At 35.4% G+C, this 25,900-nt stretch overlaps 2 protein-coding genes and 1 pseudogene across 2 annotated transcripts; 1 reads left to right on the top strand and 2 right to left on the bottom strand.

Moving 5' to 3' along the window:
• Positions 1 to 493: 493 nt before the first annotated feature.
• LOC120142639 (REF/SRPP-like protein At1g67360) lies at positions 494 to 2,359 on the top strand. Its single transcript, XM_039157174.1, has 3 exons — positions 494 to 642; positions 752 to 979; positions 1,564 to 2,359. Exons 1-3 carry the CDS (start codon positions 622 to 624, stop codon positions 2,161 to 2,163), a joined length of 849 nt encoding a protein of 282 aa, XP_039013105.1. The 5' UTR covers positions 494 to 621; the 3' UTR covers positions 2,164 to 2,359.
• Positions 2,360 to 17,876: 15,517 nt separating this feature from the next.
• Positions 17,877 to 24,848, bottom strand: LOC120142714 (annotated as a pseudogene).
• A 284-nt stretch (positions 24,849 to 25,132) lies between these two features.
• LOC120142775 lies at positions 25,133 to 25,471 on the bottom strand. The gene has a single exon (XM_039157283.1). It carries the CDS (start codon positions 25,469 to 25,471, stop codon positions 25,133 to 25,135), a length of 339 nt encoding a protein of 112 aa, XP_039013214.1.
• Between the last annotated feature and the right edge of the window lie 429 nt (positions 25,472 to 25,900).

Here is a 25,900-nt window from a genome sequence, read left to right as displayed (position 1 = left end):
TTAATAAAAATAATTACTTAATTAAAAATAATAATATATAGAAAGATATTATTATAATTATTTATAAATATATAAAGTAAAATTATATATTTTTTTTGGGTTGAGTCGAGTCGGATATTTTTCACCATAAATCCGAACTCGATTCGACCCGAACATCATATTTAAAAATCAACTCGATTCGACCTAAACTCAAAATTTTTTAAAAAAATCCGATCCGATCGGGTCAAACCGCGAGCCACCAGTATGGCTGCCATTCTCAGCAATGCTCCTACTATTTGCAGACACTTTTCTTCTCCAATGCAAGCCGTCGTTCTTCTTCCTTTGAACCACTTGCATCCAAGGTTATTTAGATATGTATTAATCTTATATATCGTGTCAAACAATATTGATAAACTTCTTATAAAAAATATTTTATTTCATTTTATATTCTCTAGCTTTCCACGTATCCATCTGGAATCCTCTACTTCTCCTGTACAAGGTCATCCTTATATCCAATATTGGCCGTCGAATCTCATCAACTGCCCCACATTAAATCAGCTTTGCACAAGTTGTTGCAAATTTCACAATTATTTCTGAAAAGAAAGAAAAAGAAAATTCTAGCAAGAATCATAGCTGAAGAAGATGGCAAGCATGGAAACGAAAGTATTTCCATTTTTATTCCTTTTTTTTCTTGTTTTGATTGTATTTTCTATGATTGAAATAGTTAAGATTATTGTTTTCGAATTTTTAAAAAATATATTTTAATTTTTAGGAGGTAGAGTTTGAGAACAAGGAACTGAAGCACTTAGGATTCGTGAGAGTGGCTGCGATCCGCACCCTGGTTTACGTTTCGTACCTTTACGAGTTCGCCAAACAGAACTACGGCCCGTTTAGATCAACCGTCGGAACTGTCGAGGGCGCTGTTACGACCGTCGTTAGTCCCATATACGAGAGATTTAAGGATGTTCCTGATCTTCTTCTCGTCTTTCTGGATAAGAAGGTAATTCGGTTCTTTCATAATTCCTTGTTTTGGGTCTAAAGTGTTTCTGGAATTCACTTTTTTTTCTCTTGTTTAATTTCATCAAGTAATTGAATGATTGAATTTAGTAGCTAGATTTTTTTTTAACATAATTTAGTTTGTGGTTGAATATGAAAATTAAACTTTATTTTTAATAAGTAAATGAATCTGATATAATCGAATGAGTTTTAAATCGAGCTTACATTTAAAAAAAAAATTCAATCAAGTTTAATTGAGTTTCGATCTTCGAGGTACGAAATTTGAGTTAAATTCAAACTTCTTAGATCTTCAGTTCAACTTGGCTTGATTATGCTTAGTAGCAAACCTTAGCTGAAACTGAATTTCGAAGCTGTAAAAGGAACTGTGCACCAATCTGCTCCCGACTCTGAAACGAGATTCATTAAAATAACTGCAGGTAGATGAGGCTTCACATGATTCTGAAATGAAATTCGGTCAAGCTTGATTCGAATTTTAAGTCGAATTTGAATTTTAGTACTTCAGCTGGGGTCGATTATGCTCTTAGTAGTAAATCTCAGCTAAAACGAGACAAATTAAAAAAATTGCAGGTAGATGAGGCTTCACACAGATTTGAGGATCATGTTCCAGCAAAAGCGAAGCAAGTGATTTACCAAGTCCAAGATTTGCTTCACAAGACAGCACAACATGCTCGGAAGCTAGGCAACGAGGCTCGAACCATTGGACCTCGAGGAGCGGTGCGCTACGCCGCGGGGGAGTACAAGCAGCTCCTTGTGGTATGGTCATCCAAGTTGTGGGTTAAACTGAATGACAGCTCCACTTTCCACTCGATGGCCAAGAAGGTTGTTCCGATGGCGGCAAATTTGTCAGGTAAGTATAACGGTTTCGTTAATGACATGAGTGGGAAAGGGTATCCTTTGTTTGGATATCTGCCGTTGATACCCGTTGATGAGTTGAGTAAGCAAATTAAGGAAGCCGAAGCAAAGGAAAAAGAACATTTAGATGATGATAAATCAGATTCTATTGTAGCAAAGGAAGAAAAAGAACATTTAGATGATGATAAATCAGATTCTACTGAAGCAAATGAAGAAAAAGAACATTTAGATGATGATAAATCACATTCTACTGAAGCAAAGGAAAAAGAACATTTAGATGATGATAAATTAGATTCTACTTCTGATTCAGATTAGGAGTTCAATTTTTCTTATTTGGAAAATAGAAATATATTTAATTTTGTGGGGTTTTTTTGTTGTGTTGGTAGAGGCAATGCCAAGTTTGCCATTGTAAATTGGGTGTTTGTTTAAACTCTTTGCTTATGAATATGAGTATAATATGTATAATAGAGACGAAAAGTTATATATAATAAATACAGTGATATATTATCTATTTAATTATTAAATTATGCATTTCATTCTAATTTGATTATTGAATTATTTTTCTTAATGGATTATTAACAGTTCATTTTAGTGTTAATCAAGTGTGTATCATTAAATCACTAACGTTAATTTATTGTAGGATAAAGTATGTGGATAGTACCTTGTGTTTTCGGTTTGATCGATTTTGATTTTCAATTTAAAAAATAGTTTCTGTTAGATTTTAATCTCTCAATCATTAACTCTCTTTAAATTTTAACGAAAATACTAGGTGACAATTAAAAATTTAAAAAAAAAACACTTGTAACCTGTCTTCTTGTTCTTTTTCTTCTTCCGCCATTAAAGCTGTAATTCAACATCTTGTTGAAAAACTCTACCGATGAATGTTGTTTAGCCTTCTCCAAAATCCTAACCTAATGGCCTAAACCCTAAGATCCATTTTTCAATTCTACATCATGTGAAATAATTTAACTCTTAAAATAGTTTGGTTTTCATCGGTTTATGTTTTCTTGTCATAAAGGTTCAATCTTTTAAAAGAAAAATATATCGTAAAGGGGAGAAATAAAAAGTTTTTTATCACTAAGAGAGATTACGGTACTGTGATGATGATTAACACATTGGCTACAATCAAGTGTGGCCACCGGGGTTCCGATATCACCCAACTAATGAAGACCTGGTTCTTTATTATTTAAAGCCAAAATCTATAGAAGAAAGCTCAAGCTTGATATTACAAGAGAGACTGATGTTTACAAGTGGGATCCTGAGTTGTCTAGTAAAATTTTTCTCCCTCTGGAATTTTCTGCCGACGATGAGGATCGTCTCATCCAACTCCAAGCCCAAGAAAGACAAGTTCATGATCGACGCCTCGATAAAGATCAATAGTGTCAACAATAGGCTAGCGGTAGTGGATATGAAGCTCGACTCTGAGCCTGTGTATTTGGAGACGTTTGGTAATTGTGGCTGCTTTCAATGGTGTTAGCAGTGTTTTGCGACTTTTGCTTAATGTTTCTTAGGGTATTGCCCTGATCTGGTCTTTTGTTAGGACTGCTATCAAGCCGCCTTCTTCTCCTTAAATGTGGGGAATTTTATCCTAATGAAAAATAAAAATAAAAATAAAAAAGCACTATTCTAACACTTTTCCCCAATTTACCAAACTAGCACGATTTCTTAAAGTGAGGTAAGTAGACAAGTTTCACAAAATGAGTCTTGTTTATGTGACGAAAGACTCGTTTTACAGGGAGAGCTTTCCTCTGGTTTTGCTATTGTTACAGTATAGGAGAGAGGAGCATCCTATAAGGAGAGTCTCTTGAGAGCTCAATTCCCATGACAACCTTCCAATTTTAAATTAACAATATTGTGTAGGATTTTTTTTTTACTTAGGATAATTCTTTTATGATTTAGATTTTTTTGTATTTTTCTATTAATAATTTATTTTTATCTCTTAAAATTTTATGAGTTCACATCCTAACATAAAATTATGTATTTGTCTCTATCTTAATTTTTAATTTGTTAATTAAGTTCCATTAAATTTAACAATAGTCCAATGGATTTAAAAATTAAAATTCAACCGATAACGTAAATTTAAATTTAATGAAAATCACTCGACAATGTTATCAATTGGTCTCTAACTTTTTAAAATATAAAATTAATGTTTTAAAATCCAAGGACTATAGGGGTTGGAGGCAAAATTAAACCAAAAATATTAATACTTTATAAGACACATAAAAGAGACAAATAATAATAAATAATCTTAAAAATCATCAAAAACTTTAAACAACAATATAAATATGACAAATTAAATATTATATATTACTCCTCCAAATATTGAAATTAAAACTATTTAAGATTTTTTTTATGTTACTTTTGTATATATAATTCACAATTAGATCTAATATTTTCCTTCTGTGATATTTAAACAAATGAATTTTTATTAAGTCAAATATTTTGTTGGTAATTGATCACGTGTTAAAGAACACATTTTTAATATCTATTTTTATCTAATTATAATATGAATTGAAATATTTTATAAAGGATATCAAATTGGCAAATTAAAATCGAAAGGCTCGTCTTGGGAAATGAGCTTTCAGGGAAGGCTCTCCCTATAGGACGCGCCTCCCTCTTGTACTGCCACATCAGCCAAATTTGGAGAAAGCTCTCTGTAACATCCTCCATGCCGGGTTAGTGATTAATTTGTAAAGTTTCAGCATTTGGTGATTTAAGTAAAATGATGGAAGAGTTCAATGACCTATTTGAGTTATTTGGTGTAGGATTGAATTATAAAGAAGGAAAATTAAGAGGGCAAAAGAGTATTTTAGTAAGAGTAATAATTAAATATTCCTTAAAGTGATTTTATAAATCACGTGGAAAGCATTTGAGATAAACAAGGTTCCAGACATTTCTCTTCTTCTTCTTCTTCTCCAACCGTGAAGCTTGCAAGCAAAGGTGAGTTGTCTTCTTTTGGATTAATTCTTATGAGTTAAGCATGGGTTTGGTTAATGAAGATTTAGGAAATATGATGGAGAGAAACAAGGACTTAGAAACTCAAAGAATTGTAAGTTAAGGGAGATTAAAGGTTGGGAGCCATTGAATGAAATCTTAGATTAAAGGTCATAATAAGAATTAGAAGATGGATTTGACTTGTCATCAAGCTAATTAAGAAGTAGGAGGTGATAGAATTAAAATTAGAACAAGTTGGAATTTGAGTAAGATTCTTAAATTCTATATGGAGGATTAGTTTTTTTAGTTTTAAAGGTATTGAATGGATAATAATTAGTTTAAGTAAGTGTATGAAAGTTAAAAGTATTAAAGGGAGTGAAATATGAATGTTTGAGCTGAAATGAGATGATTTTCGAGCTCAAAATAGGATTTTTAGGCTAGGGGAATCGGTACCCATTCAAGGGGAACCGATACCCCCTCAACGAATATGAATTTCCAGAACGCTAGAGGGGAATCGATACCCCCAGGGGGGGAACCGATTCCCCCATAATGAAAAAAAAGAAGAAAGAATAGAGACTAAATTATTAATCCCTTAAATTGGTAGGCTATTAGAGGTTAATTTCAAGACTTAGGCCTCTGATAATCATCTTGTAAATTTTGCTTATGTAGATATTGAGCCTAATCGAGTTCCGGAACCATCGACAAGTAGGATCAATCGAGGGAAAAACAAAGAAATCTAGGTGAGTGCATATGCATAGCATGAATATGTATTTTATTCAGTTCTAGACTTGTGATAAGTCTAGATTCAATATTTGATACATGATCAGTTCATAGGATGATATATGACATGAATCCATACCATATGCATTATGGGACATGAATATGAAAGAAAAATTATATGAGTATATGATAAAGGTATGGAAATAATAGTCTACGTGATATGAATTAGATAAATTGTGAAAGCCCATGTTATGTAAATGAGAACTATAGGTATAGTTGGCATGCCAAGGGTGAGGGTCTATGTGGTCCTTCGGGACATATATGTATTCTTTGGAACATGTGTGAAGTCTGGTGAGACACATACTTGATCTTGGCATATGTATATGTTCTTAAGGAATGATATGTGGTCCTTGGACATTATTATTGGAACATGGTGAAGTCTGGCGGCACTCCTTGCAATTCTTGGCACTTAGTGAATTATGTTCTGTGGTGACAGCATAGTGTCACTTACTCACATTATTATATGGCACTATGCAATTCTACGCGCATGGTGAATTCTATATGTGTAAGAAACATGGTTTTGGTTATTGCATTGTTTACATACATCTTATTATTGCAACCCATCTCATTTTGGCAATTACTTTATGTTTATTGATATTATTATTATATTATGCCTCACTAAGTCGATGACTTAGCGTGTGAGTGTTTCACACGTAGGATCCGATAAAGTAGACGATCGAGGTGAAGCAGCTGGACAACATTACTCCTGCAACTATCAGATCAGAAGCAACTTAATCAGTAGGTCATTTTGTTATGAAAATGGATGTTGGCATGTAATTAAAGGTTAGTTGTTATACTCTGAATATTTTGGCAAACTTATATATTATATGTATATTTTAGTTTTTGATCGATAAAGTAGCGATCGAGGTGAAGCAGCTGGAACATTACTCCTGCAAACTATCAGATCAGAAGCAATTAATCAGTAGGTCATTTTGTTATGAAAATGGATGTTGGCATGTAATTAAAGAGTTAAGGTTGTGATGCTGAATATTTGGTAAACTTATATCACCATATGTATATTATTGTATTTTTCGTAATATAAGATCAAGTATTTTACTATTATTTGTAATGAGTTGTGTTTTAAAAGTCAATGTAATATCTCTAACTCGTATCCGGGTTGGGATACGGGTTGGGGGTGTTACATTTAATAGTATCAGAGCCATGGTTTAGCCGATTCTAGGCATAAACCAGAGTCTATAGAGTCTTTAAATGGAATACATGCCAACAATTAGTGAGAACTTCTGATCTGGTATAGTATGAGTATGCTGTTTTGCTAATAGAACAATGTGTTTATTCTTATTAGATGTTCGGACATAATAGCTCCCGAAGTGAAGCGGGAGAAGATAGGCATGCTGAAAGCAGTAATTCACCTGCCCTGGCCAGGCAAGGTGAAGAACAGGCATCTCAAGGAGTGCCTGTGCAAGATCAAGATACGTTCTTCAGAACGTTAGACGCTATTCTGACGCGTCTTCAACCTTCTGCTCCACTAACTCAAAGAATGAATGTAGCAAAAGAGTTGAGAGGTTTAGGAGCTCCTGAATTTAAGGGAGAAGCTGAGGAAGGTCCAGTGTCAGCGGATCTTTGGTTGAATGATTTCATGTTAGATGGTCTCCACTGTTCTGAAGTGGAGAAGTTAGATGGAGCTTATTGAAGGGTCAGGCGAGGATATGGTGGACGAATGTCACCATAAGGATGCCCAGTGACCAGTTGACTTGGTCTTTGTTCTTAGATGAATTCAAAAACAAGTACATATGAGAACAGTTCATTCGGCAAATGAAGCAGGAGTTTTTGAATTTGAAACAGATGAACCGCTCTGTATATGAGTATGAATGTGAGTTCAATAAGCTGAGTAGGTTTGCATCCGAGCTTGTGCCTACCGAAAAAGAGGCTTGTGAATGGTTTGTGGAGGGCTTACGCCCTAGATTGAAAGAGATGCTGATAGTGTTGAATTTGTCCTCGTTCCAAGAGGTGATCAATCGCGCCAAGGCTCTTGAAAGAGCTCAGAATGAGAGATTCGGGGATTTTAGAGTTCAGACATCAAAGAGAATGGGTGCTTCTTCTAGCTCAGTACCATCAAAAAGGGGAAGAGACTCGGGATTTCGATCACAAGCTAGATCAGAATCAGTTGCATCGTCTGCTAGGGGAGCAAGTCAGGCAAGACCTAGACAGACGCAATCAGTGGGATCTGGTGCTGGGAGATCTACTCCGAGTCAAGGGAGACAGTGTCAGCACTGTGGGAAAAACCATTCTGGGGCTTGTCGGATGGCTGCTGGGACTTGTTTTCGATGTGGAGATGCCGGACATTTTATCCGGGATTGTCCATTGATTGTTGGTGAGCCTGCACCATTTGAAAGAGTTGGTTCTTCCTCACAAAGAGGACGAGGAAGAGGCAGAGGAAGGAACCCGTCTGAATTCTCTGCTCAACCTGAAGTTCGATCAACCGCACGGGTGTACAATCTAAAGACAAGTGAAGACCGTGATGACCCTGATATTATAGCAGGTACTTTTCAGTTGTATGATAAATTAGTATTGGTACTGATTGATCCGGGTTCTAATTATTCTTATATTACAAGTAAGTTAGTAAAGGAATTGAGGATTCCCTTAGAAGCTACGAGTAATGAGATTATAGTAACAACTCCGTTAGGCCATAGTGCCCGGGTGAATAAAGTTTGTAAGGGGTGTCCCATAAAGGTTCAGGGAATTGAATTCCCTGCTAATCTGATGGAATTACCCTTTGACGAGTTTGAAGTGATTCTGGGAATGGATTGGTTGTTCCGTTACTATGGAGATGTTAATTGCAGATTGAAAAAGGTAACCCTGAAAAGTCCAGGAGGAACAGAGATAAGTGTGAACAGTGAAAAGTTTAATCCCTTAGCAAATGTAATGTCAGTAATGTCAGCTAAGAAGCTATTGCTACAGGGATGCAAGGATTTCTTGCAAATGTAATAGATTTAAGAGCTATAGAGAAAGAGCTAAAGGAGATTCCAATTGTTCAAGAATTCCCTGAAGTTTTCCCGGCTGAGTTGCCAGGATTACCTCCAGATAGAGAGGTAGAATTTCAAATTGAAGTAATGCCAGGAAACGCTCCAATTGCAATGGCACCTTATCGGATGGCTCCGAAAGAATTGCAAGAGTTAAAGAATCAATTGCAAGAGTTATTAGAAAAAGGATTTATTCGACCAAGTGTGTCACCTTGGGGAGATCCGGTGTTATTTGTTAAGAAGAAGGATGGATCAATGCGTCTCTGTATTGATTATCGACAGCTTAATAAGGTGACCATCAAGAACAAGTATCCCCTTCCGCGCATTGATGACTTGTTTGATCAACTAAAAGGAGCCTCGGTATTTTCGAAGATCGATCTACGTTCGGGTTATCATCAATTGAAGATCCAGGAGAAAGATATTCCGAAGACGGCTTTCAGAACGAGATATGGTCATTATGAATTCATCGTAATGCCATTCGGAGTAACGAATGCACCAGCTGCTTTCATGGATCTCATGAACAGGATTTTTTAGCCCTATCTGGACCAGTTTGTTGTTGTCTTTATTGATGACATACTGGTTTACTCGAAGTCCATTGAAGAGCACAGCGCACATCTGAGGCTAGTTTTGCAAATTCTCAGGGACAAAAATCTCTATGCGAAATTGTCCAAATGTGAATTTTGGCTAAACGAAGTAATTTTCTTGGGACATGTGATCTCGGCAGTTGGGATTAGAGTAGAACCTCAGAAGGTTAAAGCTATAATGGATTGGGAAGTTCCTAAGAATGTGTCTGAAGTTCGGAGTTTTCTTGGACTTGCCGGTTACTATCGAAGATTCGTTAAGAATTTTTCGATGATTGTGCTGCCTCTAACAAAGCTAATGAGAAAGAACGTACCATTTGTTTGGACTTCTGAATGTCAAGAAAGTTTTGAAGCTTTAAAGAGAATTCTGACGGAAACTCTGATATTGGTTCAACCGGAATCTGGCAAGAATTTTGTAGTATACAGTGACGCATCCCATAACGGGTTGGGGTGTGTATTAATGCAAGAAGGAAAGGTGGTAGCGTATGCATCGAGACAGTTGAAACCACATGAAAAGAATTACCCCACTCACGATTTAGAAATGGCTGCTGTAGTATTCTCTCTCAGGATTTGGCGTCATTATCTTTATGGGGAGCGTTGTTACTTATATACGGATCATAAGAGCCTGAAGTACCTGATGACTCAAAAAGAGTTGAATTTGAGGCAACGTAGATGGGTAGAGTTCTTAAAAGATTATGATGTGATAATTGACTATCATCCCAGAAAGGCTAATGTGGTAGCAGATGCTCTGAGTAGAAAGACGTTTGCAGCTTTACGAGCTATGGATGCAAGATTATCTTTAACGGGAGACGGTGGTCTTTGTGCAGAATTAACCCTTAAACCAGCATGGTTGGAACGAATAGGAGAATGGCAAAGTAAAGATGAAGTGTGTTTGAAAAGAATTGAACAAGTAAAGAACAAAGAGATTAAAGACTTTGAGATTAAGTCAGATGGAAATCTATATTGTAAAGGAAGAATTGTAATACCCGACAATGACGACTTGAAGAAAGAAATATTATCAGAGGCTCATTGCAGTCCGTTAACGATGCACCCGGGTGGAACCAAGATGTATATGGATTTGAAGGATCGATTTTGGTGGTCAGGGATGAAACGAAGCATCACCGAATTTGTGTCTAAGTGTTTGATATGTCAACAAGTCAAAGCCGAGCATCAAGTTCCATCAGGATTATTGCAACCGCTTTTTCATTCCTCAATGGAAATGGGAAAATGTTATGATGGATTTTGTTTCGGGGTTACCCTTGACTCCAAACAAAAGAGATTAAAGACTTTGAGATTAAGTCAGCGCATTTCCTTTCGGTTAGAACGGATTTCTCTATGGAAAAGTATGCAGAGCTGTATATTAGAGAAGTTATTAGATTGCATGGAGTGCCTGTTTCCATAGTCTCTGATCGAGACCCTCGATTCACTTCTAGATTCTGGAAATGTTTGCATGGAGCATTGGGGACTCGTTTAAACTTTAGTACGGCTTTTCATCCTCAGACTGATGGGCAATCAGAGAGAACTATTCAGATATTGGAAGATATGTTGAGAGCATGCGTAATGGAATTCAAAGGATCATGGGAAAAGTATTTATCGCTGGCAGAGTTCGCTTACAACAATAGTTATCAGTCTAGTATAAAGATGGCCCCATATGAAGCATTATATGGAAGAAAATGTCGTACTCCATTAAATTGGTATGAACTCAAAGATCGAAGTGTTCTTGGTCCGGATTTAATTCAAGATGTAGAACAGAAAGTTTGAGAAATTCAGCATAACCTCAAAGTGGCCTCTGATCGGCAAAAATCCTATTCTGATCTTAAAAGAAAGGAGATTCAATTTGAAGTTGGGGATAAAGTGTTTTTAAAGGTATCTCCATGGAAGAATGTGTTGAGGTTTGGTCGGAAAGGAAAGTTAAGTCCCCGGTTTATTGGACCATATGAGATTGTAAAAAGGGTGGGACCCGTAGCATACCAATTGACTTTACCACCAGAAATGGAAAAGATTCACAATGTATTCCATGTCTCAATGCTTCGAAGATATCGATCGGATCCCTCCCATATTGTAAACCCAAAAGAGATCGAGGTACAACCGGATATGACTTATGAGGAAGAACCGATTCAAATTTTAGCTCATAAGGTTAAGCAATTGAGGAACAAGACTATTCCATTGGTTAAAGTTTTATGGAAGAATCACAAAGTAGAGGAAGCAACATGGGAGCGTGAGGAGGATATGAGGAATCAGTATCCCCATCTCTTTTCTTATTAAAAATTCGAGGACGAATTTTCTTAAGGGAGGGAGATTTGTAACATCCTCCATGCCGGGTTAGTGATTAATTTGTAAAGTTTCAGCATTTGGTGATTTAAGTAAAATGATGGAAGAGTTCAATGACCTATTTGAGTTATTTGGTGTAGGATTGAATTATAAAGAAGGAAAATTAAGAGGGCAAAAGAGTATTTTAGTAAGAGTAATAATTAAATATTCCTTAAAGTGATTTTATAAATCACGTGGAAAGCATTTGAGATAAACAAGGTTCCAGACATTTCTCTTCTTCTTCTCCAACCGTGAAGCTTGCAAGCAAAGGTGAGTTGTCTTCTTTTGGATTAATTCTTATGAGTTAAGCATGGGTTTGGTTAATGAAGATTTAGGAAATATGATGGAGAGAAACAAGGACTTAGAAACTTAAAGAATTGTAAGTTAAGGGAGACTAAAGGTTGGGAGCCATTGAATGAAATCTTAGATTAAAGGTCATAATAAGAATTAGAAGCTGGATTTGACTTGTCATCAAGCTAATTAAGAAGTAGGAGGTGATAGAATTAAAATTAGAACAAGTTGGAATTTGAGTAAGATTCTTAAATTCTTTATAGAGGATTAGTTTTTTTAGTTTTAAAGGTATTGAATGGATAATAATTAGTTTAAGTAAGTGTATGAAAGTTAAAAGTATTAAAGGGAGTGAAATATGAATGTTTGAGCTGAAATGAGATGATTTTCGAGCTCAAAATAGGAGTTTTAGGCTAGGGGAATCGGTACCCATTCAAGGGGAACCGATACCCCCTCAACGAATATGAATTTCCAGAACGCTAGAGGGGAATCGATACCCCCAGGGGGGGAACCGATTCCCCCATAATGAAAAAAAAAGAAGAAAGAAGAGAGACTAAATTATTAATCCCTTAAATTGGTAGGCTATTAGAGGTTAATTTCAAGACTTAGGCATCTGATAATCATCTTGTAAATTTTGCTTATGTAGATATTGAGCCTAATCGAGTTCCGGAACCATCGACAAGTAGGATCAATCGAGGGAAAAACAAAGAAATCTAGGTGAGTGCATATGCATAGCATGAATATGTATTTTATTCAGTTCTAGACTTGTGATAAGTCTAGATTCAATATTTTGATACATGATCGTAGTTCATAGGATGATATATGACATGAATCCATACCATATGCATTATGGGACATGAATATGAAAGAAAAGTTATATGACTTATATGATAAAGGTATGGAAATAATATGTCTACGTGATATGAATTAGATAAATTGTGAAAGCCCATGTTATGTAAATGAGAACTATAGGTATAGTTGGCATGCCAAGGGTAGAGGGTCTATGTGGTCCTTCGGGACATATATGTATTCTTTGGAACATGTGTGAAGTCTGGTGAGACACATACTTGATCCTTGGCATATGTATATGATTCTTAAGGAATGATATGTGGTCCTTCGGGACATATATATTCTTTGGAACATGTGTGAAGTCTGGTGAGACACATACTTGATCCTTGGCATATGTATATGGTTCTTAAGGAATGATATGTGGTCCTTATGGACATTATTATATGGCACTACGGTGCAATTCTACGCGGCACTCCGGTGCAATTCTACGTGGCACTTAGGTGCAATTATATGAGCTGTGGTGACAGCATAGTGCACAACCTCACAATACTCACATACCTTAGGTTCTCTGTATGGTACCATGGGCTAATGAAATTACTAAGGCGAACTTATGAATGTGAATTTGATAAGTATATGTGTAAGAAACATGGTTTTGGTTATTGCATTGTTTACATACATCTTATTATTGCAACCCATCTCATTTTGGCAATTACTTTATGTTTATTGATATTATTATTATATTATTGCCTCACTAAGTCGATGACTTAGCGTGTGAGTGTTTCACACGTAGGATCCGATAAAGTAGACGATCGAGGTGAAGCAGCTGGACAACATTACTCCTGCAACTATCAGATCAGAAGCAACTTAATCAGTAGGTCATTTTGTTATGAAAATGGATGTTGGCATGTATTTAAAGAGTTAAGTTGTGTATGCTCTGAATATTTTGGTAAACTTATATTACCATATGTATATTATTGTATTTTTCGTAATATAAGATCAAGTATTTTACTATTATTTGTAATGAGTTGTGTTTTAAAAGTCAATGTAATATCTCTGACTCGTATCCGGGTTGGGATACGGGTTGGGGGTGTTACACTCTCCCTGTGAAATGAGCCTCCAGCCACGTAGGCAAAGTTCATTTTATGAAACTTGCCTCCTTACCTCGATTTACGAAAGAGCGCTAATTTGGTACATATTGGGGAAAAGTGTTAGAATGATTTTTTTTGTGATATTAGGATAAGATTACTTTAAACGTGGTGAGGTTAAGTTTTCTAGATAAGAGTTTTTTATCTGACTTATGGTAGTTTGGAAGTCGACTTCGATAGTCCCTACTCTTTGATCCAATGGACTTTAAACTTATCCGACATAAAGCTAACATGGTTATGGATTTTTTGACGAAGACAAATGAAAATAACCCTGGACAAACTACTATTTTTGATTCTACGATGTCACAAGTGGAAGAATCACTACAACAGACATTTTGGGTCACCCTTATGTTTGTCTGGGACATGCCTAACTCCCACTTTTAGGCTTCTTTATTATCCAAGAAGAAAAAGGAAGAGGAGGAGGTATTTTATACGTGAGTGTTACATTGGAATTTTTTAATTTTTTATTATTTTATTTTTTAATTGTCAACATAGACTTCCATTAATAGGTAAACGGAAGTTAACGATCGAGGTGCGTAAACCAAATGAACCGATAGCATAAGGAGCAAAACACACTTAATTTTTAAATCGATAACCAAAATCGATCAGACCAAAAACAAAATAGACTATTCGTATAATTTACCCTTTATTATATTATTGGTTGGTGAGGGATGTTTTGACTCTTTTTGAAAAAAATTGGTAAAATGTTATTTGTTAGGTAATCGAATAAAATTTCTACGATTAATCTTATTTCTTATCAAAGTTCAATTTCTCAAATTCTATCGAGTCATTAGAGAATTGAAAAAAAAATATAAACACCTCTTATACTTGATGAGAATTGAACTCTCTCTTAGTATATATAGGACCTTTCATGAGCATATAATAAAATTTTAATTCGGATTCAATTCTATACTTTAAAGAAATATATACAATTGTCTCCATATTTTATAAATATGATTGTTTATATATAATAAATAAATATAAAATTGAATAAATCAACTTACCTCAATGGTTAAGGGATCATTGTTGTTTCCAGAGATCACAAGTTGAAGCACCAACAACTGCAGCAAGGTGATTCAGCGTACATTGTCGAAAGGTTAAGAGTATCTAGAACAGCTACTACGTTATAATCACTTTGACTTAATAAAAAAATATAAAATTAATCAGTTGATTTGATTAACATGATGACATCGTTATTATAATAAATTTTAAAAATCATAAATATATAGGTATGTTGAGATACTAGAAATAATGAGAAAATAATGCTAATATTTCATTAATGAAAAGCAATGCCCATAATACACAGACTTAGTTGTTTATATACAACTCTTAGAATCAATTATAAGCCTAAGAAACTCCTTAACCATTCTAACAAACTCAACTACCGTTAACAACCTCAACGATCATATACAATGCAATGCCACATGTGCATAATACTGCTAATATTCCCTCTACTTCATTCGAACTTATAGTCTTGAACACAATTGCACCCCGATTCTATCTCGAAACACTTCAAATGCTGCTTTGGACAAGGGCTTAGTAAAACCATCTGCAACTTGATGAGCTGCATACACATAATTCACACACAATTGCTCAGCAGCCACCTTTTCAAGAATAAAATGCACATCAAGATCTATGTGTTTCGATTGTGTATGATAAATCGGATTGGCACTCATTGCCACTGCTCCTGTATTATCACACCAGGTCACTGATTTCCCAGCTGCTTCAACCCGAGATCAGCTAATAATGTACTAACCCAAGTGACTTTTGTTGTAGCATCAGCTAAACTCTTATATTCAGCCTCTATTGTTGATCATGAAACAGATTTATGTTTATTAGAACTCCATGCAACCAAATGCTTACCAAGAAATTGATCACCGATCAGTGACACTTACACCCCAGTGAGCATCTGTAAATGTCGAAACTGTCAACCCCAAATCAGATGGAGAGAACACCAAGCCATAATCCACAGTACCAACAAGATAACGAAGAATACGTTTCACTGCAACTAAATGTCTTTCACAAGATGAATGAATAAACTGAGCGACCTTTCCAACACAAAATGTTATATCAGGTATGCTATGACACACATACAATAACGACCCAACAATGCTTCGATACATACTAGAATAAGCAAGTAACTCACCATCCTCAGCCAATTTAGATGCAATAACCAAAGGCGTAGCACATGGTGCAGAATTCTTTATGCCCGCCTTCTCCAAAAGCTCTAAAATGAACTTCTTTTGACTGAGCATCAACGAGCCATTAAATCGTTTTACTTCAATCCTTAAGAATTAACTGAGAGACCCCAAATCCATAAGAGAAAATATGTCATGCAACATGCGCACAACATCAACAATTGCAGTAGATGAAGAACTGGTAATAACAATGTCATCAACATATACCAGAAGATAAACACGTTCAACACCGGTATTAGTAAAAAACAAAGAAGCATCAGCTCGAGAAACTTGAAACCGTATTTGAAGAAACACATCTTTCAACTTGACATGCCAATTATGGGGAGCTTGCTTCAACCCGTACAATGTTTTCTATAGCTTACAAACGAGAGGTGTACCATCAGTTGCCATCTGTTCAAAACCTGGAGGTTACTACATGAAAATTGCTTCCTTCAAATCTCCATTAAGAAAAACGTTGTTGATACCAACATGCCTCAATTCCCAGTTATTAGACATAGCAAGAGAAAAAATAATATTAAGAGTTGTCAACTTTACAATAGGACTAAAAGTGTTGAGATAGTCATGTTTAGGAACTTGAGAGAACCCCTTTGCAACCAATCGTTCCTTATATCTATAAATTGAGCTATCTAGATTACGCTTCAGCTTGAACATCCACTTACAACCCACCATAACTCGTCCTGGTGGAAACTTAGCAAGCGTCTAAGTTCCATTCTTCTTCAGGGCATCAAACTCATCCTGAACTACAACAGCCCAGTTTGGAGACTGCAATGCTTCACTAACAGTTGAAGAAACATCTTCATAAAAAAACATGAGTAAGATTTAGGCTTAAAAATACCACACTTGGTCCTTGTGAACATCTAATGATAGTTTGTAAGAGGTGAAACAACCACAGGTAAACCTTCAATATTAACACTGGGTTCAGCAGTAACACTGGTAGGAGCAGGTAAACTAGAAGACTCAACTACAGCTTCTTCTAAGGAATGGAAACTATTATTTCTTGTAGGTGTAATAGTGTTACCACTATCCATACAAGGAATAAAATACTACTAGAATGTATCGATGAACCTGCCCCAGAACTGCATTGAACACCAAGACCAGGTAGCTGTTGAATATTAGTCACAATCTCAAGAACTTGTGAGTGTTGGTCTTTAACCACATGTGACTTGACTGAAGCAACTTTACTTGCAAAAGGAAATATAACCTCATTAAAAATAACGTGTCTAGAAATATAGACTCTCCCATCAGCTGCCAAGCACTGAAACCCCTTGTGTTGAGGACTAACACTTAGATACGTGCATGGATGAGACCAAAATGCAAGGTTGTGAGCTTGAAAAATTCAAAAGTGAGGAAAACACTGACAACCAAAAACCTTTAGGTCAATATAATTTGGTTTTTTTCCCAACAATTTCTCAACAGGAGAGACCCCCTGCAACACCTTGGTGGGCATCTTAATGATCAACTGATCCGCAACAATAATGGCATATGATCAGTAATCAACTGGTAGAGATGCATGTTCCAACAACACAAGAGCTAATTCAACCAGGTGTCGATGCTTCCGCTCAACAACACCGTTCTGCTCGGACGTGTGAGGGCATGACACCTTGAGAATAAGACTTTCCCTAGTTAGAAATGAAGAAAGGCTATAAAATTCACCACCCCAATCACTATGAATTATTTTAACCAAAGCACCAAACTGAGTAGCCACCATTTCTGAAACAACTGAAATGTTGCAATGGCCTGAGACTTATTTTTCAGAAGATAAATCCATGTATGCCGAGTACACGCATCAATAAATGAAATATAGAATCGAAATCCATTAGATTAAACATGTAAAGGTCCCCACAAATCAATATAAATAAGATGCAAATGAGTATCATAAATTGTATTCGATTGTACAAAGGATAATTTGTGACTTTTGCTCATATGACAAGCAGTACAAATTTTATTAACATTTGTAGTAATCTTTACATCAAGTTCTCTAGCAATATGAACTAAAGTATCATTAAATGGATAACCATGCCTTTAATGTCATAGCTCATATATCTCACTAGGAAATGACTTGGAGGTAAGGTTCACATCAGTACCAGCATACTAACCTTCTCTTCCAGCTTTATCTGTTACAAAAGAGTAAAGTCCTCCAGCTTCCTCACCAGTCAAGAGCACTTGTCCAGTAACCTCATCACGCACACAACAACTATTGGGATGGAAATAAAAGAATATATTATTGTCTCTGGTAAGCTTAGAGATTTAAAACAAGTTCTTTGTTATGTGAGGAACATACAATAAATCATGCAACAACAACACTCTAGATGAAGTAGGTAAAATTGAATCACCAACCATTTGAATATCTAGTGAAACACCATTACCAACCGTAAGTTTACCTGGACCATGAAAATCAGAAGAATTCCCCAAGTTTGTCCTATATGGAGCTACGTGATGAGTGGCATCTGATTCCACCACCCAACGCTCAGGAGATGCAACAACAACATTCATTTGAGACTGTATATTCCCTTGAGAGTCCAATCTCCCATGAGAGCAACACTCACAACCTTGACTGCCACTATTAGAGGCAAAACCAGGTGAGGAGTACATATTGGTTGAATTATCCTTGGAAGGATAACGATTGTTGGCTAAAACACAAGTGAAATATTCATCAAATCGATGCCTACAACAATAAACCAAGTGACCAAGCTTCCCGTAAAGCTGACACTGCACACGCGTTCAACCTCGCCTTCGACCACCATTTCTTGCACCAAGATCCGAAAGATACACTATAATATCCCAAAAATACGGGTTAGTGACTAAATTATAAAACTTCAGAATTTAGTGACTAAAATAGAATAATTGAATAATATTGTTATGGGTATAGGGTTAAATTGCATGAAAGAAGGAATGGAAGGATAAAATAGTCATGCATATGGGAAATAATTAAAGAATATATATATATATATATTAGCTCCACGTGGAAGAGAAGAAGGAAAAACAAGGTTCCAGAATTCTCTTCTTTTCTCTCAAATGTAAAGAGGTCAAGCAAAGGTGAGATTTTTCATAAGCTGATTGTTAGTTAAAATTTAAGTTACGGTTTGATTATTAGAAGATAACTAAGCTTAAGGAAAGCTTAGATTATCTTAAAATCCAAAGATGATGAGTACATGAAAGATCAAAGAAAGGAGGTAGGAAAGTGAAATCTTGGAATAGAGTTCATAATAAGAATTAGAAGTGGGATTTGACTTGTCATCAAGCTAATTAAGGAATAGGAAGTGTTAGAATTAAAATTAGAACATGTTGAAATTTGAGTGAAATTCTTAAATTCTATATGGAGAATTGGATTTCTAAGTTTTAGAGATATGGAATGTATAATAATTAGTTTAAATAAGAGTATGTAAGTTAGGGATATAAAAGGAGGTGAAATATAAAGTGTTTAGAAGATTATAAAGAGATTTTCGTGCTTAAGATGACATTTCTGAGCTATGTGCATCGATGCACTCTTTTAAAATATAAACATCGAATACAATTAGTGCATCGATGCATAAGGAGTGCATCGATGCACCTGCCTAAAATATAAACATCGAATAGGATATATACACCGATGCATAGATAGTGCATTGATGCACCCGTCAAGGGATGCATCGATACATGGTGTAGTGCATCGATTCATACCTTCATTAAAAGATAAAAATAGCTTTCTTTTTAAACTAAGGAGTGATAGTTTAGAATATATCAATTAGTATACTGATATGTATTAATGTATTACTATGTAGATTTAGAACGTAATATCGTTCAGGAACAATCGAAGGATTAGAATCGAGTCAAAGCAAGGCTAAGGTGAGTACATATTATAAGTATGATACAATAGAATAAGACTTGTGATAAGTCTAATTCATATGTTGATTTTCATAGCATCATAGTTATGAGCATATATACATGATAATTATTATGATGCATGCATAAAGTATATATGTTCATATGATTTGATACATGATATATGTGAATTGATTCAAATGCACATGTGACATAGTAAGTGATATGAGTTATGTGATCACAAGAGATATGACATGAATACATGAACATATAAAACATAAGGATAATGCCCATGGTATACGATATGAGAGCTATAGGTATAGTTGGCATGTCAAGAGTCGAGAGTTCTACGTGGTCATTAGGGACATATATGTATCATTTGGAACATTTACAGGGTCTTTTGAGACAGATTTGATCCACTGGAATATATATATGGTTCTTAAGGAGTGGTCATTTGGGACAAATACAGTACATAGGTCATTCGGGACAAACTTTCATAGCCCCTAGTGGGACCCCATACGAGCTGTGGTGATGGCATTAGTGCACAACCTCAATGTACTTGAATAACTTGGGTTCTCAAAAAGGTACATGGGCTTATAAAGGTTATCAAAAGTAATTGCATTGTTATAGTTATATGTTACCATATTATTATTGATTGCATTGAATTGCATATGACATGATTGAATGAATAGATTGCATGTTAATATTCATATGGAACACATTTTTATTATATTTATATGTCTCACTAAGTCTATGACTTAGCGTGTAAGCAATTTACACGTAGGTGCCAAGAATCAGGAAGAGCGGAAATAGGGGGCAAGAACAACAACACTGCTAGAAGATCAGATCAGAAGTAACTGATAAAGTATGTATTTTGTCGTGTATAGTATGTTGGCATGTAAATAAAGTGTCAGTTATGAATGCTCTGATCGATTTTGGTTGTTTTGGTCATTTTATGTAAATAAAATGCTTTGTGTAAATGAAAGTTTTAAATGTTTCGTGAATTTTGTCGAGAGTCAAATTTTGAAAAGTCAATGTGACACCTCAGACTCGTATTTGGGTTGGATACGGGTTGGGGGTGTTACATTTAAATGGTATCAGAGCTACGGTTTAGTCGATTCTCGGCATAAACTGGAGTCTAGAGTGTCCTATAAAGTATTCATGACAACAAAAGAGTGAAAACTTCTGATCTGATATAATAGTAAGTATGTTGTTTTGCTAATAGAACGATATGGTTATGTTCTTATAGATGTCCAGACATGGTAGCTCTAGAAGTGAAGCGGGAGATGATACGCCCGCTGAAAGTAGTAATTCACCTGCCCTTGCCAGGAAAGGTGAAGAACAAGCACCTTCTAAAGTGCCTGTAACTGATCAAGATGTGTTCTTTAGAACATTAGATGCGGTATTGACGCGTTTCCAACCTCCTGCTACTTCAACTCCAAGAATGAATGTTGCAAAGGAGTTGAAGGGTTTAGGAGCTCCAAAGTTTAAAGGTGAAGCCGAAGAAGGTCCTGTTGTTGCGGACCTTTGGCTTAATGATGTAAAAATTATGTTAGATGGTCTCCACTGTTCTAATGTAGAGAAGTTAGATGGAGTGGTCTCCTTGCTTCGTGGGCAAGCGAGAATCTGGTGGACAAACGTCACTATGAGAATGACAAATGACGAAGTGACCTGGTCCTTGTTCTTAAAAGAGTTCAAACACAAATATATAATGGACCAGTTTATCAGGAAAATGAAGCAAGAATTCTTGAACCTGAAGCAATTGGACCGCACTGTATATGAGTATGAGTGTGAATTTAATAAATTAAGTCACTTTGCAGCAGAGTTAGTGCCTACAGAGAAAGATGCTTGCGAGTGGTTTGTTGAGGGCTTACGCCCAAGTTTAAAAGAGATGTTGATAGTGTTGAACTTATCCTCATTTCAAGAGGTAGTAAATCGTGCTAAAGCTCTAGAGAGAGCTCAAAATGAAAGGTTTGGGAATCAAAGAACCCAACCATCTAAAAGAACTGGGGCTTCATCAAGTTTTGCACCACCTAAGAGAAGTAGAGATTTTGGTTCCCGATCTCAAGCACAATCAGAGTTGATGGCATCCGTTGCAAGAGATTCAAATCAGATGAGAGTTAGATAGACTCATTCTGTAGGGTCTGGTGATGGACGAGTACATCAGAGTCAAATTAGACAATGTGAAATTTATGGAAGAAGTCATAGTGGAACGTGTAGGGTAGTTACTGGAGCTTGTTTCCGATGTGGTTAAGTGGGACATTTCATGAGAGATTGTCCATTGGGGACAGAAGAACCAGTACAGTCAGAGCGATCTGCTTTGATGTCTCAAAGAGGAAGAGGTAGAAGTAAACTTGAATCCTCTACTCAACAGGAAATACACTCCACTGCTCTAGTGTATAATATTAATACCAATGAAGATTTTGATGATCCAGAGATGATAACAAATACCTTTTTATTATGTAATAGATACGTTATGATATTGATTGATCTGGACTTGCATATTCATATATTAGTAGTAAATTGATGTGAGAATTGAGAATTCAAATAGAAGTTATTTATTGTGATGTGGAAGTGAAAAATTTATTAGGGTACAGTGTTTGGATAAATAAGATATGTTGAGACTATTCCAGTAAAATTCAGAGAATTAAATTCTCTATTAATTTGATGGAATTTCTATTCAAATGATTTGAAGAAAGATTGGAAACTATAGAGTTAGAGGATCTCTATCGTTCTGAAATAAAGTAGTTTCTTTACTTCAGTGACAAGATAAGGTAAAAGGAATGGGTTTTATTAGGGGAATATTAAAAGAACAAGTGATGGATACTATCATTTTGGAGGAATTGGAAAATATGTACATCAGTAATCAGTTTATAAGACAACGGTAAATGGAATGTTTGAATGCGAACCAAGGAAATTGTATTATGGATAAGTGAGAATGAAGGTTTGATAAGTAAAGGAAATGGAGGATGAACTGTTTTTGATTGGGAAGAATGTATAGTATATGAATGGTTTGATGGTGGGGTATGTTTTTATTGGAAGAAATGAGTTGAATAATAAAGTTGTATGATAGTGAGTGTAATAAAGATAAAGGATTTGTATGTTTTACGGAAGTAAGAATTTATAGAAAAGTTTAAAATGATAAGGAGGGATAAGTATAAGTGATATGAAAAGAATGTGAGAGCCTCAAGGAAAAAGGAAATGGAATAATTAAAGTAATGAAGTAAAGTTTATGATAGCACCAAAGATTTATTGAAGATGAGAGATGTGAAAAATGAATAGTAGAGGTGTACACAGTACCTTATCTCCTTGTGCAATGAAAATTCGAGGACGAATTTTCATATGGGGGAGAGATTTGTAATATCCAAAAAATACGGGTTAGTGACTATATTGTAAAACTTCAGAATTTGGTGACTAAAATAGAATAATTGAATAGTATTGTTATGGGTATAGGGTTAAATTGCATGGAAGAAGGAATAGAAGGATAAAATGGTCATTTATATGGGAAATAATTAAAGAATATATATATATATATATATATATATTAGCTCCACGTGGAAAAGAAGAAGGAAAAACAAGGTTCCATAATTCTCTTTTTCTTCTCTTCTTTTCTCTCAAACGTAAAGAGGTCAAGCAAAGGTGAGATTTTTCATAAGCTGATTGTTAGTTAAAATTTAAGTTAGGGTTTGATTATTAGAAGATAACTAAGCTTAAGGAAAGCTTAGATTATCTTAAAATCCAAAGATGATGAGTACATGAAAGATTAAAGAAAGGAGGTAGAAAAGTAAAATCTTGAAATAGAGTTCATAATAAGAATTAGAAGTGAGATTTGACTTGTCATCAAGCTAATTAAGGAATAGGAAGTATTAGAATTAAAATTAGAACATGTTGAAATTTGAGTGAAATTCTTAAATTCTATATGGAGAATTGGATTTCTAAGTTTTAGAGGTATTGAATGGATAATAATTAGTTTAAATAAGAGTATGTAAGTTAGGGATATAAAAAGAGGTGAAATATAAAGTGTTGAGAAGATTATAAAGAGATTTTCGTGCTTAAGATGACATTTCTGGGCTATGTACATGGAAAATAAAATTCATAGAATTAATAAAGAAAATATTAAAAAAATCAGGAAAAGTAAATTACACTTAGTTGTCCCTAAGTTCTAAATTATAATTAAATATTATTTTATTGTTGGATAATTATATTTAATAGTTTATAACATGAAATAATAATAAATTTTAATAAACCTATCAAATGATTTTAATGATTAAAAAGAATGTTATTCTTTCTTAGACTCAAGCTTTAAGTAACTATATTTAAAGAATGTACAATGTCGAAGATTATAAAAAAACTCTTGTAACCACTTTTTATATATTCATGGAAAATTCAACCACTTAATCAATGATGGAACTATGTATACTTTGGGCGGACTTTTGCTCGCCCAAATTTTTTATTACTAAAAATAAATAAAAACAAATATATATTTAAACTTTTTATATATTTAAACCTTTTATATATTTAAACCTTTAAATTTTAATTTATTTTGATTTTGTATTTTCTAATTTTGTTGTTAATTATATTTTCCCCGAACTATCTTGCTGTTGCATCCTGCACGTTAATCTTTTACAACAGAATTCTTCAAATTCATAACATAAACTCAAAACACAGTTCGTTGTAAAGACTACAATTCATCCAACTCTTTGTTTGTTTCCCACAACTAAATTTCCACACAAAAAATGAAAGTTGTAAAATAAAGAGTTTATAGGCAAGAGTCAATACCCAATCACTGAGAAGCCACTGTTTGTCGGTTGACGAACGGAAATCTGAACCGGAAGTGGTCGGCCGGTACCAGAACCACCGCACCTTCTTCACACCATGCGATCCGACCCGGAGCAAGTCCGACAGCCGACATCTCCATCGGACCAACGAGAACAAATGCACGAGATGCGACCCGTGCCGTTGCAAGTGGGGCATCACTGAAACGGGCCGGCCATGGGTTTTTGATTCATGACTGATTTGACTAAGACGGCGCCGGCCAAGACGCTCAAGCCGGATGCCACCTGAGTCAAAACAGCCGGGAACATGTCGCCGGATAAGTTTTTTATTTACCAATCCAACGGGTTATGAGCATTGAGAGGAAGAAGAAAGAAACTAATAGCCGCCAAAGAAAATATAAAATTGAGTGATCAAAGCGAAAAACAATTCAGATTTTTTTGAGAAAAATTAAAGTTAATGGTTCTGAATTTTAAGTAAAAATAAATAAAAGTGGTTTTCCAATTGTACATGTTAAGCCTCTAGCATTTTGGTGGTGCATATGCGTGGTTGGACTTTTCATAATTATTGTGATATAGACACAAAATGATCGACATACAAGTATATTTATAAATATTTAATTATATTTTTAATACGTTTGTTTCTTTTATTGACTTTTTATTCACAAATTAATCTTTTTTTTAATACAAAGAAGGGGTAAAGTATCAAGCAGCAGTAGCTAGATCATTAAGCAGAAAGGGGCGAACAGCATCAGGTGGACAAGAAAACCTGGTTGCACCAAATGGGAGTGTCCTCGAGACTTTGGGCATGGCATCAGCAGTGCGGTTTATAGCGCGCTGGACATGAGAAAAACGAAGCTGCCAATTCCGAGAAAGAAGATCAATCAAGTGAGGAACCAAGTGGGAGATTCTCGCCATATTTTTGCCGTTTTGGAGAAGATCAAAGGCTTCCTTGAAATCTGTTTCGACCATAACATGCTGCAAACCGAGGTCCCAGGCCACCTTTAAGACCTTGTAAATTCCCCATAATTCCGCATCAAGCATCGAACAACGATCTAGCGTCTCGCAAAACCACTCACCCAGCTGCCGTTTGAATCACGTAAAATTCCACCGCAAGCTGCTGCGCCGGTATGGGGTTCCGGGCTCCGTCCGTGTTTGACTTCATCCAGCTAGGAGCAGGTAAAACCCAGCTATCTTCTGACTCCTGCGAGATAGGCCTTCTAGCCATATGTGAACCTTGCAGACCAAGGAAATGGGCAGCATCAGCACACATTTTACGACTTCGATTTGTAACACACACGGTCTCCACAAACTCAGGATCGAAAATAAATTTATTCCTTCGGATCAAAATACACCATAAGTTCAACCCGAAAAGAATGTCCCAATCAGTCCCATTAATCGGAAAATAAGAGTGATCTTGAATATTTATACGAATCCAATCAATGAGATCCATACAGCAGAATTCCATCAGCT

The sequence above is a fragment of the Hibiscus syriacus genome, unplaced genomic scaffold (genome assembly GCF_006381635.1).
Source record: "Hibiscus syriacus cultivar Baekdansim isolate YM2019G1 unplaced genomic scaffold, ASM638163v2 tig00110831_pilon, whole genome shotgun sequence".
NCBI classification, from domain to species: domain Eukaryota; kingdom Viridiplantae; phylum Streptophyta; class Magnoliopsida; order Malvales; family Malvaceae; genus Hibiscus; species Hibiscus syriacus.
Note: the sequence above shows the minus strand (reverse complement) of the source record. Positions and strands in the feature narration are given on the sequence as shown.

Coding starts and splice junctions, on each gene's coding strand:
- LOC120142639 (XM_039157174.1), top strand. CDS start 622: ATGGCAAGCATGGAAACGAAA. Junction 643..751: donor TGGCAAGCATGGAAACGAAA/GTATTTCCATTT, acceptor TTTAATTTTTAG/GAGGTAGAGTTTGAGAACAA. Junction 980..1,563: donor TCGTCTTTCTGGATAAGAAG/GTAATTCGGTTC, acceptor AAAAAATTGCAG/GTAGATGAGGCTTCACACAG.
- LOC120142775 (XM_039157283.1), bottom strand. CDS start 25,471: ATGCTTGATGCGGAATTATGGGGAATTTACAAGGTCTTAAAGGTGGCC.